The 20,364-nt window shown below is 51.0% G+C and overlaps 1 protein-coding gene across 9 annotated transcripts in view; it reads right to left on the bottom strand.

Annotated features, from left to right (window-relative positions):
- Positions 1 to 20,364, bottom strand: part of Pax2 (paired box 2) — a 78,557-nt gene extending 58,193 nt beyond the window's left edge. For 3 of the 9 annotated variants that reach the window (XM_032895510.1, XM_032895512.1, XM_032895514.1), the window contains exons 1-3: positions 20,296 to 20,338; positions 16,650 to 16,818; positions 15,830 to 16,027 (exon numbers count right to left, since the gene is read on the bottom strand). In XM_032895510.1, coding sequence (XP_032751401.1) covers positions 15,830 to 16,027; positions 16,650 to 16,818; positions 20,296 to 20,338 — 410 coding nt within the window. Of the gene's footprint in view, positions 1 to 15,829; positions 16,028 to 16,649; positions 16,819 to 20,295 lie in introns of all 9 variants that reach the window. The other 6 variants (XM_032895515.1, XM_032895517.1, XM_032895511.1 and 3 more) reach the window with 4 other exon arrangements.

Genomic DNA, 20,364 nt, shown 5'->3' with positions numbered 1-20,364 from the left:
GGGGGGCGGTGCTCCGTCCTGGCGGCTGTACTGAGCTTGGGGACACCGTATCTCTGCCTGTGTTCTTCAGGGAGTGCCGAGGGTTGGGCGTCTCAATGCTGACCCTGCCTCTGTATGTTTATTGTTGCTCCAAGGGCCACCTAATCCCAGCCTCTGTGTACGGGTGGCCTGCGGGATGGGGAGCTTGAATTGTGTGGTGGGTTAGCGTGTGAGACATTGTGCGGACGCATTCCAGCAACTGACCTCAGGTTTGTTTTGGTTTGTGCAGTTGTATCGAGATGACTGCTCTTCCTGTATGACTGGGTTGGAGGAATTTGAGTATTGTTTGGTGGCAGTGTCTGTTTCTGCCTTGAATTATTGCGTTCATTGATCATATCTGCATCTCTTTATTCACAATGTATGTCTCAGAGATTAGGTTAATGGGTGTCTCCTTGGTGATGTGAGCTGAGTAATGGTGTTGGATCTGGGTGGTGGCTGTGATTCGGTAATCGCTTTAATAGCCTTCTTACAGTTGTGGGTGAGAAGGACAATCCTCCTGCTTTTTTTCTTTTTTTAACCTTCCTCTGGCCTGGTCATTTGTACTGCTTCTTTCCAGAGAGAAAATTCTAGAGCAGGACAATATCCTCTTGATGATAAAGTTTACATGTCTACTCTTGGCTGGGAGAGTTCTGACTTAACCACACTGGGTCAGGTCTTGGTCTTACCCTCCCTACACCTACCTATTTCGGGGAGTGAAGCCCCAAGGCCAAACACTATCCCTCTGTAAAGTCTGCATCCCAGCTAGGGATCAGGAGGAGGGATGAAGTAAAGCTTCCATCCCAGTGGGAGCACCACCCTGACCTCGATCTCCCAGAGACCCCTGTTCCTCTCCACTCTGTGCTGCTGTCCCTAGGCATCTTCCCCCACTGTTCCAGATGATGTGGCCCAGTAGTAGATAAGTATCATGGAAGAATTACAATTACAGGTGCGACTTTCCACCAAGGCACAGGGTGTGTGCTCTAAGCTTGAGTAAAGCTATAAGGGCACAAGACAGAGAAGAGATCACTCGGGTCTGCATTGTCTTTGATCCAAAGTAGGTAAGAACCGTGGTGTAGTGGTTAAGCACATGGGTTTCAGCATCACTCGGGTGAGAGTTCAAATCCTAGGTTTTCTACCTAGTCTGCAACCTTGAGCAAGTTATTTTACACCTGTACTCCAGTTACCACATCTATAAACACTGCTGCAAAGCACTGTGGGGCTGTTCATCAGGCTCAGATCAATTAATACACTCATGTACTTATACTGCCTTACTGTAACAAGGACTGGTTAGCTTTGAGTGTGATGATAGTGATGATGGTGATGGTGGTGATGGTGGTGATGGTGATGGTGGTGATGGTGATGGTGGTGATGGTGGTGATAGTGGTGGTGATGGTGGTATTGGTAGTGGTGATGGTGATGGTGATGATGGCGGTGATGGTGATGGTGATGATGGTGATTACTATAAACATTTGCTGGGTGACACAGCCACAGGATTGGCCAAATATAAACAAGTATGCTAGTATGTTAATACACATAAAATCACAAGGTCAATCAAGAGGTGCATTGTGTGTTTTAAGAAAAGAAGAGTAAAAACTGCAGTTGGGTAGCACTCCTCTGGCTGGGGAGTGGGGTGGGGCTCTCCTCCTGGGATGTTTGGACATTGCAGGGGCTGGGGGCTAATAAAGGCAGCAGCTGGCTCTGTTCTAATGACTAGGAAAAGGGGAGATGACAACCTCAGGTAGGTTCACAGGTAACTGAAAACACTCTGAGACCCCACAATTCCAACTTAGCTGATTTTAAAATTTTCCTGGATCTAGGGATATAACTGGGTGTTAAGCAACTGCCGAGTATACACAAAACCCTAGGCTCAACCCCTAGCACTGAGTTACCTTTATAATTAAAAAATACATAGTCCTTTAACAGCTAATTAGACTGACAGATATCCAAAAGGAGGCTGGAGAGACGGGAAAGCACTTACAGGCACACACTATTCAGATCCTCGCAGAGCACCCGTGTTCGGTAGCTCACAACAGCCTGTAAGTCCAGCTCTACGAGATCCAACAGCTCTGGCCACCAGGGACACCGGCTCTCATGAGCACACACTCACACCCACTTACACACACATAATTAAAAATAAAAGAGATCTTAAGATATCTGAGAAGTAACTGGTTAGCCACCTGAGTGTGGCTCTTCAGGGTTCACTGAACTGACAGAGGTCACTGAACCCACGGGGGGGGGGAAGCACGAGACAGATAGGTGTCAGCCTCAGTCCGCGGGATTTCCCACAGAGACGAGAGACACGCCATCCTGAGTTAGGTCAGCTCTGGTTTTCGCCTTGTGCTTGCTGGACAGAGGATAAACAGAGGAATACGTCATTATCCAGTTACCTTGGACCATTGCACCAAATAGACAAAGCCCAAAGTAATTTGACTTCCTAAATTCTTTTCTTAAAGTACTTTTCCCTCGATGGTGGTGCTAACTGCAGAGGTCATGGGACCCCCATCCTCCCGGGAGCGCCCAGCTACAAAGGACAACACTCGTCGGATGTGGTTTGAGTTCGACTATTCGCTCGCTCTTCTCCTTCACCCTTGTCTCCACCTTCTTGCCTTTCTTCCCCCCCTTCCTGGTTGCTCCCCTTCCCTCTCCCCATTATGCCATTTAAGAACCAGGAAAACCCTTCAAAAACGATCACCTGGAGACTCCCCCACCCCTGTCTCATTTATCTCTCTCTTTTTTTAAAAATTACAAATGCAAAGAAGCACAACCTGAGAAAATGCCACGGAGCCTGGAAAATGCCAACCTCTGAGTCCTCAACAAACAACAGCCGGCTCGTCCCGGAAGAGGGTGTGGCTGTGCACACGAGTGTACAAACATGCACGCACATACGCACACATGTACTCGGGCGGGGCTTTCAAAGTGGACAAAGAGGCGAGTCTTTGACTAACTCTACTCCGTAGTGGGAGACCTGAGTCACGGAGATTCTCCACCCGCTGGAAAAGACGCAGTCAGCCCATTTTCCACATCCAGCGGGGTTCACGGGATACCATGAACCTCCAGGGTGTTCATGATCCTGACCCTGCTCATAGAATATCCTTCTGGCTCCTGGGTCGGGCTTTCTTCCTTCCTTTTTTTCTTTTCTTGTTTTGCTTTTAGACAAGGTTTCTCTATGTAAGAACCCTTAGCAGGCCTTAATTTCAAGATGCTACTGCCTGAACCTCGAGAGTGCTACAAATGTGAACCAAGATCCTCCACCTCTCAAGCCTTCTTACTTAAAATGCGTCCGTGCTCATGCACATGCAAACCAGAAGACGCACAGATTGACGCAGGCTAAAACTAAAAACGCATACTGGATTATTACTACTGCCAAAAGAATAGTGCATTTATTGATTCCTTAATATTGGCTAGTTGCAATTCAAAGTAGATTTATGGTAGTGTGTGTGTGTGTGTGTGTGTGTGTGTGTGTGTGTTCATTTAACCCCCATGAGAGCCTGTAAAAGAGTTAAGTGATTATCCCTACCTTACGTGACTAGGGAAACTGAGGTAAAGAAAGGATAGATTAGCCAGACTCACAATATGGCAATTTCTCCCTGAAGCTGCCCTCTTGCATTGTGTCATGGGGTTTTTGTGACTTTCCTGGCACCCAGGAGGTGCTTAGCAAGACATTTCCGAATGGGTGATTGGAAGGGTGGGTGAATGACTGGTCATGTCTGTTAAGCCCTTCAGATGACAGATTCCCTCATGGAAGCCAGGCCTAACGGACAGCGGAAGGTTATTGGATGAAGCCTCTTCCAGTTTATCCAATGGCTCAGCTTGTCCAGACACAAACTGTTGCCACCCCTGTGCCTGGCCCAGGCTCCCTTTAAATCAGAAACCAAACCCAGTGTGTACAAGATACTTCCAACACCACACTAGGCTTCCTAGAATATGTTCCTCTGAAATAGATGTTTTCCTGGGTTTGCTGGTTCTGTGCCTGAATGAAACCCGAGAAAGCCAGTCAGCCAGGTGGACGTGCTAAATCACCAGATCTTTCGCATCCTATGGACAGCCAACATAAATGATTGACTAAAGTGTTTTGATTTTCTTCCAGATGTTTGGGCGTTGCCATGGTTATTAACCTGCTTGTCAGCAAGTGCTCCTGCATTCCCAAGGTACAAAGTGAACACTGAAGAGGAAAAGAGTAACCCAGAATAAAACAGACTAAAGAGGGCGGCGGGTAGCAGTTGTTTGCGGAGTTCAGGCAAGCGGGCGGTGTTCCAGGAATGGGTTGCTACCTTGGAGGACCATTAGAATGCGGATCCAGCTCACAAGAGACTCGTGTGCTTAAAGACTTTTAAAGACTCTCATGCGGCTGTATCCTTGACTGTCTGCAGAGCCATACCAATCAGATCCCTGCACCGGGAGTGGATGGATCAATCCCAGAATCCAGCACAGTGAGCAGCCTGCCCTCTCTACATTGTCAGGATGCCTTGGGCCTGTGCACTCAGGCACCCGGGATCCCCGCCTGCTGTCAGTCCAGGCTGTAGATTTTTGCAAAGCCTGGCGTAAATCTGGTTTGTGACTTTGTACACGAGCCTCTATTTGTGATTTAACGCTCTGCCTTTTCCAGTCCCTCCTACTTCTATTTCCTTCCCCCTCTTGAGTTTTAACGCTATTTACAACTTCCTTACTCGTGGCGCACCGTAGCTATTTTTCAGTGTCCCTAACTGATATACCCAAATGATTTTTCTTACCTAGGTTTTTCTCTCCTCTCAACTTAATTTATGTTTTAGTAAGCGGGAACGCATAGTGCTCCATTCAATAGTATTAAGGGTTTCTGCTTCCAGCAAAGGGATCATGGTACTAAAAGGCTCATTGTGGGGACCATTTGTTCATTCTTACGAGCCACCCGCTCTCCCTTATGGGTAAGAGGCTGCGTGCGTGCAGGCCTGCATGCACAATGTCCTTCTCCGTGTGTGCCTTTATGCTCCACTACCCTGTGCCAGAGACACTTGGCGTTGCCAGCAAGGACCTAGCAAAACCGTGATGTGGACAGCAGCTGACCCTCCAAGCACTGGAGAGAAAGCCGGACTGTAGGCCTTTCTTTCCTCTTGACATCTTTGAGTTCTCTTGGGAACGGTCTTGTAGATGCCTCCAAATCCTCCCTTCCACATCTGTTTGTACCACAAGGGAGGCTTATGGGGACATTATTCACAAGCAAGGGTTTGTCTGTCTGTTTCGGGGGCACTATTCTTACAGTACGAAGGTTAGAAAGCCAAGAAAATGCTTTGCTACCTTAGCAGGTTGTCTCCTCTTTAATTCTTTCTGTAACTTCTCCTCCTGTCTAATTGTACATGACCTTGAACCCTGGCCTTTCCCTTCATGACAAAAATTCGTCGCACAGTGCACCTGCAGAGTTACCTAGCCTGACAGGCCCAGAGACCGGTAGCCAGAGGGGCCAGACCATCAGTCCACTCCTGGAAATAAATCCCGTTGTATTTGCATTTTAATTTTCCACATAAACAAAGGCTCAGAGTACTCGCTTGGGCAGCATCACTGGACGAATTTAATTAGAAATGAAAAGTTTATAGGGCCCTCTTTAATGCGATTAATGTTCAGTTAACATTTATCACATCCGTGCGCCGGAATCGCCTTTTCTAAGCAACCACTAGCCATGAAATGAATTTCTCTCAACTTTTTTGTACCTACCCTGAGAGACCGTCTCTTAAGAAGTCTTCATGACCTTCCAGGGTATCTCCCTAGGGTCAGGAGTTGAGGTGATGGGAGTGGGGGAAGAGGCAGATGTTATATGGTAGGCCAGAGGGTCCGGGATAGAAGGTGAGGGTGACCCCTGTTTCTAGAAGAGACTGGACTAGAGCCAGAGCTATGCCCTCTGCAGGAGACCAAGCATCAGGACCAGAAGCCTGGCTGGAAGCCTCACAGCTGCCTTCCCTCGGGCTCTTTCTGTGGCCCCACACCAGGCCAGGGCCAATCAGTGTCAAGGCATCCGGCCCTCCCCTCTCTCCTGCTGTCTCCCTTCTGCTGCCTTTTCTCTCTCCCCTGGGAGTTTGCCAGGCTTTCCCTCCCAGGACCACTGTGGAAGGAACCTCCTTCCTTCTGGCTTTCCCAGAAGTCAGACAGTCCCAGTAAGTGGAAGTCTGCCTGCCCTTCTTCGAAAAGCGGAGGAGTTGGGGAACATGACACCTCGGTTGATCCCTGGAGGAAAGGTGGCCTCCCTTATCTTATCAGCTTCTCCTCACTCCTCAATCAGAATCAACTCCTCACTCTTCAGTCAGAGATTGGCCTCGCCGACCCATCCATCTAACCCGTAGAGGAGGGAGCACCGGGAAGGGGGAGGACCTTGGCGGGCGCACGCTGCACATGATAGCCTAACCATCCTGACCTCTGGTCTCATCTCTACACAGGCTGCCTTTGAGGTTACAGGTAAACACAACCAGTGCTGTGGCCACCGGATCACCTGGTGCCGCACACCAGGGGACACGCTCACCTCCAACAGAGCCAGTTTGCACTGATCTCACGTGGGCCCATACTCCCAGACACAGGCGTGCTTACTGATTGTGTCAGAACCTTTCTGTAGACCTGACCTGATCCTTAGCTATTGACCCACTGGGACAGCTACTGTCCCTTTTGACCCCTCGCCCTCTGGGTAGCATTCAGTGACATCCCAAACAAGCAGACTATACAAATGATGCCAGGGATTCCTGCTTTGGGATCAACGGCCCAGCCAGCCGGAAGCTTTCTGAATAAGCAGACCACCGGCTCTCACTTTGACAAGACTTGACTTCTGAGATGTCCCGGCAAGGCTAGGCCAGCCTCCCGGGCTAGGGAAGCCACCAGCCACACAGTCTCTAAAACAGAGCCACACAGAGGCCCACAGGCCAGGCCTAACAGCTTCTCTGAGGACAACACAAGGAGCCTTGGAAGTCAGACAAAGGCTGGCAGAGTCAGGGTTGGAATGAGGTACTTGTGCCTGATCATCTCAGCGATCCGTCAGATCAGACGCTGTTCGCAACGCTCCTGAGCTCCTTCCCTTGCCTGAAAGGTATGGATGGCATCTGGACCACAAAGATTCCAGAGCCAAGAGGGAGTGCCAGAACCAGGAAGGTATCCCCAGTAATCCCCAGTACTAGCTAGCCATCATTTTCTCTATCTATGAGGACCCTTTCTCTCCCTCTCTCTCTCTCTCTCTCTCTCTCTCTCTCTCTCTCTCTCTCTCTCTCTCTCTCTCTCCAGGTCCCTACATCCTTCCTTATATTTCTCTGCTGTGCCTACAAGGAGAATACTGCTCGCTTTCCAGCCAGCTGCCCTGCTGCACACCTTGCCAGGAATGGCCTGGCACGTCCCCCAGCTTCCTCTGCTCTCAGGCCATCGCAGAGGGTGCTCACTATGGTCAAGCCCGCCTGAAAGCAAGCATAACAGGAAGTCTGGAGCAATGCGGCCCTAAGCTCTAGGTAGCAGGGTAGAAGGGACTCCATTGTAGACCCCAAGAATGCAGGGACCACCTGCCTTGGCCTCTCTCTCTTTCCTTGGGCCTGCCAGTAGCAGCCACTGCCAGGATATGCAGACTGTTGAGGGGCTCGTGGTCGTAGCCATGCTCGTGGTCCCATAGTTGTCTCTTAGGAAGGACCATGAACCTCTGACCTTGAGAATATGCCTGCAATGTCACTTCCTCTGCCCCACCTTCATGTTGGAAACATCTCCCCAACTGGCTTCTCCCTTTCTCCTTTGTCAACTCTCGGTTTCTCAGAACGCCACCAGCCTGAACAACCAGCTACCCTGGGCACTGGCTTTCTCTAACCACATCTAAGAGGATTCAGGGACCAAATGCTCTTATTTAGATTATGTCATCCCATTTTCCTCCTCAACTGTCCTTGCATGCTCTGTGCTCCATTCCCAAATACCACGCAGGCCAAGGAGGCTACCAGACCGCTTTCCCCTCTCAGCCTCTCACCTCCTCCGACAGTTCTGCATCACACCTGCTGTCCCCTTCATCGTCCAGGACTCACCCACTCCTCCTCCAGCTAGAAAGAGTTCCACCATCTCCCAAGAACATCCCAGAAACTTCTGTGCTAAGGTATAGGGGAAATGTTGGTTCTCTCACACTTGCTCTGAGGTCACAGCTCTTTCCTAGACCAGAGGTCAGCGTGTAGAGTTACACACACCAGAGGCTGCCAACTGCTGTCCAAGATAAAAATCAGACGCAAAGTGGGCTTTATTGGGTTAGCACGGAGTTGTTAAAGTTTGCCCTCTTTGGGACCCACAAGTTGACCCACCAGGTCTCACCATTGAACCTTGAAAGCCTGAGTTTAATCCCTGGAACCTACGAGGCCGAGGCTGGGAGAGATGTCTCAGTGGGTAAAGAGTTTGCTGTGCAAGGATGAGGACCAGAGAATTCAGATCCAGATTCCGCAAACCCACATGACGCTAAGCAGGAGCTGTGGTGTAGCCCATCTGTAATACTAGCCCAGGAGGCAGAGGTGGGAACCCTGGAGCAGGCTGGCTAGCAAGAAAAGAGTCCTTTCAGCAAGCTCAGGGTTTGACTGAGAAACCTTTTGCCAGTGAATAAGGTCAAAAGCTATGGAGGCTGTTTCCTGACATTAACCTTTGGCCTGTGTGCACGTGCACACACACACACACACACACACACACACACACACACAAATCATGCACAAAATGGGGAAGGGTAGAATAGAAGGATATAATCAACCCCCAATGTTATCTGCAGACCTCATCGCGCACACACAACGCTCACTCACACAATGGTAAGTGTAAAAACTATCTCTGTGTCAATGCCTGTAGGCTGGGCCCAGGGCTCCAGCTCCTATACACATCCATATACCTTTTCCTGCCAGTTTCCCTGAAAACACTGGCGTGTGACCCTCATGCCCACCTGTATTTGGGGTAGTCTGGGCTTTGGGGCTCTACTTTCCTTACTCCACATCCAAAGTCAATCTCTGTCTGTCTGTCTGTCTGTCTCTCTCTCCCCCATCTCTCTATCTCACTCGCATTCTCTCTCTATCGGCACAAAGTATCTTCTCATCACATTGTCCCCCAAGAAACACAAGGGACTGGAGAGATGGCTCAGTCGTTAAGAGCACTGACTGCTCTCCCAGAGGTCCTGAGTTCACTCCCCATCAACCGCATGGAGGCTCACAGCCATTTGTAATGGGGTTTGAAGTCCTCTCCTAGCATATGGGTATACATGAAGACAGATAAAATCATGCATAAAATAAGTGAATGAATTAAAAAAAAAGAAAAAGAAACACAAGAAGTCCCAATAGTTCCTTGACTTGAAGATAAGCTATAGTTTTCTGGATCGTGTGTGTGTGTGTGTGTGTGTGTGTGTGAGAGAGAGAGAGAGAGAGAGAGAGAGAGAGAGAGAGAGAGAGAGAGAGAGGGAGTTGATGATGGTTTTTTGTTTGCTTGCTTGAGACAGGGTCTCACCCTATAGAGCAAGCTGACCTTGAACTCATGGAGATCTGCCTGTCTTGCCTGGAATCTAAGGTATGAACCTCTATGCCTGGTGTGGATCACAGTTTGGAGAAACGTATGTACCTAGAAGAACATAGTTTTGCTTATTGATATCACTGGTTCCTAGTTAGCCGTGCCAACAGGGCTATGGCTCAAGTGTCAAAGTAAGGACGTGCATATGACCACAAAAGTCTCCCATCACAAATGTGGCACCACAGCAGCCCAGGCCTTCGCACTGGGGCTGACTGGACTGGTTGAGAATTGTAATACAAACAAAACTTAATGGAAAACTTGGACCCAAGTCCTCTAAGTTGTGAAATGTGATCCTCTTTAGCCAAACTCTATGACTGTTGCCACTGCAGGTAACGAGCCAGATGACTGACTTGCTGATTAACCACTCGAGCCAAGGACGAGGTGTCCAACCTTGTACCATAATGGCAGGCTCCACACTGGGGACCATTTTCTTTGTTCCCTTGGCCTCAGAACCCTGTACCTAAGACCAGATAGGGGTTGACATAGACACACAGTCTCCCACACAGACGATAACAACCTTTACTCCTATACGTCATTTGTGCATACGTTTTGCAAACAATCCTAACTGCACCTTGATAGCATCGAATCCAGAAAATGTGACCCACAAGAGAAGACCATCTCTGCCTAGTGGCAGATAAATAACTCGAGAAGACATGATTCCTCTCTAATCACTGTTTCTCTTGCTTGGGTACTGATTGGGAGACACACTGGTCTTCAGGTTTTGGGAGCCCTTCTGCGTTCTCTGGGTGATGCACTGGCTATAGCTGCCTCTGTCTCATGAACCTGAGCTCTAGACACAGTCTGATGGGGCAGGAGGTATGAAAAGACATCAAGAATCTAGAAAATTGGCAGTTTGGGTGGGCCCCATCTACTGCATTCATGGAAAGTGACTTCTCTCAGTGTACACATTCTCCTCTCCGTGAAAGAACTGTAATGCAACCCCGGGTAGCATCAAGGAGGTGTTTGGGGAGCCCTATGCTCTAAGGCTCTAAAGAATAGGCGGGTCTGCAGCTGAAGGAAGCTGGGAGTAGAAGCTGGGCCCCTGGGTTAAAGCGTTCCTTCATCAGTGCTGAGAAGAGTGAGAAGCAGGGCCTCCAGCCCCTCTGGGAACCTCCTCTCCAGCATGCACGCTTTGGGGAGAATGACTCATCTGTACTGCCTACTCCAGCCGCTGAGAATGTTCCAGCCCTCACGTCTATCCCATCGTGTTGGCAAGCGAACCATTGCATGAGCTTCAGAAGCCCATTCCCCAGCTGCCTTCTAGAACACACGCTCCACCTCTTCAAACATCCACGTTGCCTCTCCTTCCCAAGGCTGACTGCACAGCGGACCCTCACCTGTGCCTATGAGCACGCAGGGCCCCGTCATCCCTGCCTTCCCAGTCCCTCCTCCTCCAGGAACCCCGGCTTCCCTTCTCAAGACGCTGCTCCTGCCTGGCACCATCTCCACTTGGCTAATTCCCCCCGTGACTCCTCTATTGAACTGTTGTGTTGTCCATTTCCCTGTGACAAGGGCTCTGGTTACAGAGTTATTGATTGGTTTCATGCAGACAGATGGGCCCTTCCTCGCTCCCATCGAAATCCCTGGCTGCCTGGGCTGATTGTTGCCTCTCGGGGTATAGGATTGCACCAGAGACCACCCTCCACGCAGTCTCCTTTGCCCGGGCTGTGGAGGGTAATAAATGGAGTCAGCCTGAGCGATAATAAAAGCAATCGAGTAGGTTACCTGTGCAGACACAAGATTTATACCTCTTCATATTTGATGTGATTGTTTTATTGAGTTCTCGGAACAGTTGAGACTTTATTTGTTTATTTTTGGGGTTCCCCCTCTCTTTTCTTCTCTACATCACCTTCCAAACCCAACCTGGAGCTTTTACTTTTAAGGACAACCCCTCACCTTCACTTCTCAAATGTTGCCAGCTGAGGTAGGAACTCAAGGCATCCCTGAAAAGCTACACGGTTAGCCTGAAGACCCACAAACCAGCCAACAGGAGACAGTCTGGCCCAGAAGTCAGTCATGGCCTTCAAAGTTCTACTCACATGGTAGGGGAGAACCAGCTCCCACAAGTTGTCCTCTGACCTGCACATGAGCACCGGGCTAGGTGTGCCCCCAAACACACACACACACACACACACACACACACACACACACACACACACACACAATCAAAAGTGAAATGCGAAGCATTAAAAACACAAGAAACCGGTTAACGGCCACACCTGTTCCACATGCCTGGCTAAGGATGGGTGACCAGGAAAACAGAGACTCTCACTGGATGAGCATGGCTTTGAGACAGAAACCAAAGAGAAGAAAATACTTGATACCCCTGCCTGAGGCCTAGAGCCCCAAGACATGTTCTCTGCCCTGATTTTTCTCATTCCCCTTTGGGAGGAATGAAGTCTTCTTCCTACCTCACTGACCCATCCTAAATCCTTGTCTTGACACCAAAAGTGGTGACGAGCAAACCACTGCACAGATCCAGAGGAGTGCCAAGCAACCCCACCCCTCAGCTCCAGCCTCCATGCCAAGCCGGGTCCAAGAGTCAAACCTAAGTGATCCAGGTCTGAGTTCCAGAGGCGGAAACAGATGCGTTTGGTTTAAGACGAGTCTCCAGAATTCTCGAGGCTATGGTTACCACCTCCCACTCCCCACCAGGCCAATGACAAACATCCACAGTGGGGACACCTGAGGGACACCAACTGGCATTGCTTAGCACAGCACTGAGCCTGCAGCCCTCTTGAAGCCAGTGCTGCCATAGCAGGGAAGGATGTATGTACTCACTGTAAGGCAAACCCGCTAAGAAAGAATGTGGGGATGGTGGGTGGTTGGCAAGCCCCAAGGGTCCACTGCAGAGATCTAAGAGTACAGAGTCCCTGGACCCCAAACATATTGACTAGCCTCGAGAGGCTCACCGCACCTGAGGATGTAGCCTTAACCCTACACTACACACTGTGCCCAAGGCAGCGCTCCAATCTGAAGATCGGTGATCTCATCAGGACAATCCTTCCGGTCTTGTCAATAACTCAACCCGATGAGGCACTTTCCTCCTTTCTCCGCACACGGATCTTCCGTCTCCACCCTACCCTTAGGTCATTTCCCATGCCAGGTCACAGTCTGAAGTTACCTATTTACAGTGTCCCCAACAGAGATGCTATCCAAGCCAAGGGGCTGGCAACTCCGTACTCAGCTCGAAGGAGCCCAATATTTATGATTCAACCGTCTCCGTGACCTGCTCAGAGCTAAGACTTTAGCCAGTGGTGTCCAGATGTGGACGGTTCCCTGCCACACCTTCGGCCCACAGAGGCATTTCTGTGAGGATTTGCCAGGGGGGAACTCAGGTTGGACAGTCAAGGCTTTACCGTGACAGGATCAGAGAATGCCCAAACCATTTTTAAAGCATGAAGAGCGATTTAGTTTATAGCCATAACAGCATATTCAAGAGCGGCTACGGCATCTGTTTGGGGGAGGAGAAGATGAAAACCTTTGGCTCAGGTGGATAAGCGGGTTGTAGACTTCCTTTCTTGCCAATACTGGCTCCTGAGCACCCTTACTCGGGACGTGTGTGTGTCTGTCTGTGTGTGTGTGTATGTGTGTGTGTGTGTGTGTGTGTATGTATACATACACATATTTACATACATAGATGTACCAATAATAACAGCAACACAGATGGGTACCCTCCCATCCCCAAAGCTCTGAATTCAGGCGCTCCCCGATTCCCAGTGCATACCACTCTCTACACGCAAGTCAATCTCCAGGTCCTCCTCCCGGTGAGTGTGAATTCTCAAAACAGAAAGGCCCAAGCTCCTGGCACAACCAGCACCAGCAGGAATGCCACACCTCTATCAAGCGTTTGAGTGAAACATGGCCCCAAGGAACAGTCCCCGTCAGGGAAGAACACCCACCAAGATGACACTGATGTCCAAATGTGTCCCAGCGACACACTGGGAAGCCCCAACGAACCTTCCCAGAGTATCAACCATGGGAACGTTCTTCCCAAAGCAAAACTGAAAACCACCTGCTAGATTTCATTGACAAAGCAAGCGAACCGCACAGCCAGGGCTGCCCATGACGCTGGTGGCTTCCTTATTCCTAGGCTTAAGCTCCTTCTACCTTCAGCCATGCCTACCCAGAAGTACCTCTGTCTCCACACCCAAAGGGAGCCTGTGTACCTCCAGTAATAGGATCCTGTTCCCAACAGCCTCTGTGGCTCTCAGAGAGACCAGGCCATTCTTACCCCAACGCTCCTCACTTGGACAGCTAACTTAGTCTACTTTCTTTGGTTTGGTAGGCGCACCTTCAGACCTCTGAAGTTTGGTGTTAGAGTCACTTGTCCTCCATGCTCTATGTTTTAGGATGAAACATCCTCAAACTTGTACCTAAACCAGCTTTAAAAAATAGCTCAGCCATCCTTGGATGCGTCCTGGAGGGGGAACAACCAGGGAGGGTGCCAGGCAGGGCACTCAAAAGAAGCCAACTGCTGAAACTGGATCTGTCTTGGCTTCCCCTCCAAGGCTTGCGATTCCCATCACAGACAATAATTGGATCTCCAAAATAGTCCCCAGGGCACCGCCACCTAGCCCAATGACGTTACTCCTCATCCCAGACACTCATGGCTTAGCTACTGTCCTCTGAAGAACTCATCTCTAACTGGTTACAAGAACCACAGGCAAAGTCATTGGGTGGTTAAGGCGGGGGTTGGGGGGGGGGGGAGAAAAAGAAAAGAAGTGCTGTCCCCACCCCCACCACACCCTGCCAACTGCCACGCCTGCCCCCATACCCAAGCTCCCCAGCCTCTTGACTTTTAAATGCAAAGCACTTATTGCTTTCTCAGTCCACCCAGTGTGTATCTCTGGCTCTTTTGGAAAGTGAATGTCAAACAGTCGTACGTTTCCAGTACCTAGCTGAGCCAGGCCCAGGAAGCTGGAGGGTTTCGGAGGGTGTATAATTAGCTGATCAGTATTATGTTATCCTGTTCATAACGGAATAACCATTTTAATACAGATGGCACACACTGGGATAATTTCTGGGGTCGCCTTGCAGCGCGTTACAGCACAAGTGTGGCAGAGGGAATCTTCTTTAGCCAAGGTACATTCTACCAGCTAATTTTACCTGCTGTTTTCAGGATGATTTGGGATAATTCCATATCATTTGCAAAGGATTAAAAAAAGGTAGGTGATGCTAGGGCAGAAGGAGGCACCATCTGAATTATTAGTTGTTCTGATAATGGGCCTATGAAGAGTCGAAAGAATAACAGAAGGGAAACTCCTAGCTGTCCCTGCATTTGGGGGTGCCTGAGAAGTGGACACCTGCCTCTGGCTGGAGTGGGACTTTTGCAGTCCAGAGTCTCTGCGATACAATTGTCAAAGCTGCACCAGTCTGCAGTTAGGGAGCTGGTCTGGGTTTGAGGGTTTTAATGTTGTCTGAGTGCTCAAGAGTCACCTCAGAAAAATACCCTGGCACACACCGGATGGGGTGCATATGCCTAAAGCATGACCCTGTGGCTTCCCAGACCCCATACTGGAACGACCTGGGGATTAAGAAGCTTGCCGGTTCTGCAAGTTGAGTAGAGCGTGCATGGTCCAAGTGTCTGAACCTATCACCATGGAAATGATTTCAACCTCAGGACAGGCTAGCTTGGTGGTGGGAGCCTCTCCCAGGAGTCAGCCACAGGGTCCCAGCTCTCACTCCCTGCCTGGCATCCTGGCCCTTGGTCCAGCTCCTCTACTCTCTGCCAAGTCCTGGCTGGTGGCTGGCATCTGCTCTGTAGACCTGAATGCCAGTGCTTCTGGGCCGGAAATTTGTGTGGAGCTGGCTAGCAAGACCTGGCTCCTGGGAGGTGAGCTTTGTGGGAGTTTGGCTGAAAGGGTAAAGGAACCAGGATTCTGGCTGCCCCTGGGGAAGGGTACATGACTTTAGAAAGAAAAAGTCTGTTTGGAGGCGGTGAATAGACAGTGGTCATTTTAAAGACTTTGCTATGGGCTGTGATTGTCTCTAGATCCCGAGGCGGGTAATCTTGGAGTCTTAATTACCACAAACACTTGGATTCATTTCCAGGACACCGGCAGGAGAAGCCTGGCAGGGAAAACTCAGCTCCGAATTGGAAAGAGCTGTCTGTCAGTCAGTCTGTCTGTCTGTCTTTCTGTTTCTACCTCCCAGGTCTATTTACCATGGCCAAAGGACTTCAGGCTGGGAGCTGGAAAGGATGGGTGGAGGCTGCACAAAGAGCCAAGAGAGGCCCTGCGAGATGGCCCCACAGGCAGGAGTAGGGAACTGGAGTCCTGCCCTCCAGGCCCATGAGGGCTTTGCTCACCTGTTGATGGATGAGACGCTGGGAACTGTATCATTGTCGCAGATGCCCTCAGCTAGCAGCCTGTCCCGGATCTCCCAGGCGAACATGGTCGGGTTCTGTCGCTTGTATTCAGCAATCTTGTCCACCACTTTGGGCGTTGCCACCTTGGGCTTGGAGCCACCAATCACTCCGGGCTTGATGCTGCCAGTCTCGTAGTACCTGGGCCAGGAAGGCCGTCGGGGTCAGCAAGAAGCCGGTGGTGGCAAGGGCAGGGGGGCTGCAAGCTCCAGAGCTGCTAAGCCGCTCTCCCTCCCTAGGCATCGGCGTGAAGGGAAAAAGGCCCTGTGTAGCTGAGCAGAGACTCCAGAAGGGGCTTGACTAGGGTGGGAAACGGGCATGGAGGCTGAGTAGGGACAGTGGCTAGAGCAGGCACCCCCGGGAGTGAAAGGCTGGTCCTCCACTTGGGAAGCAGAGAAGGACTCATGCTGGGCGAGCCGATCCCACCTGAAGTGCGGAATTCCTATGGAACCTGTCGTCTTCCCAACGCTGCCTGTTCTCCTCTTTGGACCCTCTTCCTCCAACCCCATACACATTGATTAGCTGAGGGGAAATCCCTTCTTTTCTGAACGTAGCTGCCTTCTCCTGGTGGACCCGCGGGCTGGGTTACGCTTGCTAGACCCTGCTCCACCCTCACTCCAAGTCCCAGCCATCCCTCGAATGCCCTTCTCAAAAGGGGCAGCCAGCCCTTTAGTCTTTCAAGCCCCTTCCTTCCTTTCCTGTCTGGCAACTCGACTTTTAACTAAAACCTCAGCTGGGAAGGGAGGCAGCACCCGGCCCTCACCTGCCCAGGATTTTGCTGACACAGCCATGGCTGACCCGCAGCTGCCGGGAGATGTCACAGGGCCGCACACCCTGGTGGGCCAGCTCCACGATGCGCTGCCTCACCACGTCGGGTAGGGGCCGGCCGTTCACAAACACCCCCCCGAGCTGGTTCACACCCCCGTGCCCTGCTGGGGAGAGACAAGAAAAAAACACAACACCCCACACACAGCAGGGACCGGCCATTAGTCAGGGTCCGAGGCCCGCCACGTGCGAAGGGAGCAGGCAAAGCTAAGGGGCATACCCCATCCCAGGACTCGGGGAGAAAGGTGGCTTGGTGGGCGGTCAGGAGAGAGGATTCGTTATCAGAACCCCCGCTAGCTGAAAGAGTGCAGAAGCTGGACTAGGGAAAAACCCGCCTCTCACATCAGTGCGCCGTAAAGGAGAAAGTGCGGGGAGAGTAGAGAAGCCAGGAGAGAAAGCAGAGCTGGAAAATGGAGGGGAGTAAACGACAAAGGGGAAACAATGTCAGGGGAGATAAAAGTAGGGATGCGGAGAGAGGAAGGACCGGGCCGGAACAGCATTGCTGCCGACTAGGAACCCGCCTGCGCCGCAGGTTTGGCGCGGCTTGGGTTTCACAAGGGCTGGAAGCCAGATGGATTTGGAGGGCCGGGGTCTTCTTGACTCAGCTCAACAGAGTCTTCAGCATAAAGAGGGACTAAACCAAACACATCCCTTTCACCTTCGCTGTCTAACTCTTCCTTCTCCCCTAGTACCTATTTCTAATTGTGATCGTACTGTTTCTTCTTTCCCTGGTTTTCATTTTGTCTTTCTCAGGAATTCTTTCTTTCCTTTATGTTTCCCCTCTTCGGGTGTTTTGAACAATATTTCCCCTCTGCATCTCCAATGTCTATGGTGGAGAGAAATCCAGGTGGAAACGGAGAGGCAGAAGAGGTGGTGGTGATTCGGGATCCGCTGCGCTCAGAGACCGCGAGGCGGCGAAGAGTCTCGCTCTTCCCCGCAGCCGCTGCAAAAACGCCCGGCTGCTGGGGTTCGCTTGCCTACCACGCTGCACAAGGCTAGCCCCCGCCCCGCGCCCCGAGTCTCCCCCGAAGGTGGTGTGGTAGGGACTGCACCTGCGGACTTAGGACTCTGCGTTGCCAGTCTAAGCCAGTTCGGGACCCTCTGACCTCTCAGACCTGGGCAGCTGAATACGGAAACCCAACAGTAAGGGCGGATGCTCCAGCAGCCAGAGCAGAGACCCTGATTTCCGGTCCAACTGGGCTAGGGCTCCCAACCTGGAAGCCAAAAAGGCCATCAGGTGCCAGGCTCAAGGCCACTGCCGGGTTCCCCATTTTCCACGGCCTAAAGCAGCCCAGAAATCGTGCACCTAGAGCGATTAACCTGCAGCTGCAGTTACTCAGCAATCCAGCCGCAGAGACTTCTAGCGGCAGAACCAGGCCAGACAAGGTCTGCAACCTGCAGCCACTGCCCCATGGCCTCAAGCGAGTTTCGGAGAAAGCGGGCACATCTCGTGCCCTCTTGAAATCTCTCCTATCTTTTTATAGGGAGACAAAACAAGCTTGGGGGAAGCCCTTGAACAGAGGCCTCTAATCGAGTGGCTCAGGGAGGCCAGAAACTCTTTTCTTACAACATCCAGCCCCACGGTCTCCTCATCTTTGGTCCCACTCTTCCCCCCCACCCCACCCCTCTGCTCCCTACAAACCCGAACCATCAATAATTTAGGCCCCGGGAGAACTCGCGTTACCGGTATGAAAAGGCGGCAGCTGCGGGCAGATTAAAGATGAATAATTCAGCCTCACCGGGCTCCGGGCCCGGCCCCTCTGCCCCAATCTATGGGGTGGGGATTGCAACCGGGTACGGGTGGAGTTCAGGGCCGGTGGGCTGCGGAGGATCTGTCCGGGGATCAGGCCTAGAATGCTCAACTGCCGCTGGCGCAGACCCAGGCTGTAGCTGCTCGCCCGCTAGTCGGCCGCCTTGTCGCGGACCGCGCAGAGCCTCTCTCCCTTCCTTCGACCACCTTCTGCTCGCTCTACTCCCCTTCGGATTTCGAAGTGATTCCCTGTCACTAGCCCCGACTGGCGGGTCCAAAGAAGCAATCCTTAGAAAAAACCCAAGTGAGGCAGCGGTAGCAGGGCCGAGGCAGAGACCGGCTGCTTGGGTGAACCGGCGTGTGGACTCTGTTTCATTCCCTCCGAAAAAGAGCGAGGCTTCCCGGCCGGCTGAGAGATTCGCAGCGGCCCGAAGTCTCGCGTTTGGGTTTCCTTTACCTAGAAATTATTTCGGGAACTATATTTTATTCCAGGAGGTTTTTTTAATCGTCCGTGAAGCTAAATATGTGCTTAGGAAACAAACAAAACACGGCTCCCTCTTCTTGGATCCCGTTTTAAAACACAAATCAGGCTAGGTCTAAAAGTTACCCTGTGGAAAGTTACAAATTATCCTTAATTATTAATCTATAGATGGGGAGGGCTTTTCTACTTGGAATATTATTTATCTTTTTAAGCAAGGGAAAATACCTGACAAATAGTTTTCCGAGCTAAAGACCCGTTATGAATTAGATACATTCAAATATCATTATGATATTTCCCCCTTTCCTATTTTCTTATTCCCCCCACACATCCTTTTAATTTTCTTTCCTTGATTTTTTCCCCTTTCTTGGTTTGATTTCTCTTTCCTTTCTCCTCAGTCTTGGCATTTGTCTTTCTTTTGTTCTTTCCCTCTTATTTTTTTTTTTTTTAATTCTTGCTGAACCCCTGGCTAGGGCGCTGGCTGCTTGGTCCTCGACATAGAGTGGAGGCAGGCAAGGAAGTCTCTAGAATTCAGAGCGTCCAGGTGCTAGCTCTCTTCCTGACTTTGATTTCTCCTCAAAATCCCTCATTGTTTGTTTGTTTTAGACCGATCACCTCACTGGGCAAAGTCAAGAAAAGTGACCACCTTCTCCTGCTACCCTCGTGTTCCTGGCTAAAAGGGAAGGGAAAGGTGAAGGTGAAAGAAAGGATGAGATATTTCAAAGCAGCCCCCAGGAAGTCTTAACTAAGCTGGGGGGAACAAGAGATGCTGGGAGCTGAGGCTCAGAAGGGGGTCACACCCCCAGGATCTCCCGTACAATTGTCCTGACACCGAGGCTGTCCAGGCTAGGAGCCTCCTCCTGATTACCCACAACTCTAAGTTTGAGGCAGGTAGAGATGAGGGAGGGAGGAGAGGGACACTGACAGAGAGAGAGAGAGAGAGAGAGAGAGAGAGAGAGAGAGAGAGAGAGAGAGAGAGAGAGAGAGAGAGAGAGCTGAAAACTGCTGCCAATTAGTCCCTCAGTCCAGGGCAAAGGCTGACTAGGGAATGGGTGGCTGGAACCTGGGCCCAGGGTTATGGGTCCCGCGAGGTAAGGAGAAGCAGGTGGAAGGAGCCAAGGGAGGTGAGACACTAGGGAAGGTAGAGAGGCAGGCAGAACCATAAGCACAGAGTGGCAAAAAACAGAACAGTGGCTGAAGGCATGAGAAACACTACTAGGTAAGAGAAATAGAACGAAAGGAGGGACGGGAGAAAGCCAGTGTGGCCTCTAGGGTGAGACCTGAGCGCAGGGGGCCGGGCCGCTCTGGGGCTACATGGGGTTGGAACCGAGACAGGAGCCGGGCGCCGGTACTCACGGTGCATCGCGGAGAAGGGGTCTGCTTTGCAGTGCATATCCATGGGGAGGCAGAGGAGCGGGAGCAGCG

The sequence above is a fragment of the Rattus rattus genome, chromosome 2 (genome assembly GCF_011064425.1).
Source record: "Rattus rattus isolate New Zealand chromosome 2, Rrattus_CSIRO_v1, whole genome shotgun sequence".
Lineage (NCBI taxonomy): Eukaryota > Metazoa > Chordata > Mammalia > Rodentia > Muridae > Rattus > Rattus rattus.
The sequence above is the reverse complement of the archived record's forward strand: the minus strand, read 5'-3'. Positions and strand labels throughout refer to the sequence as shown.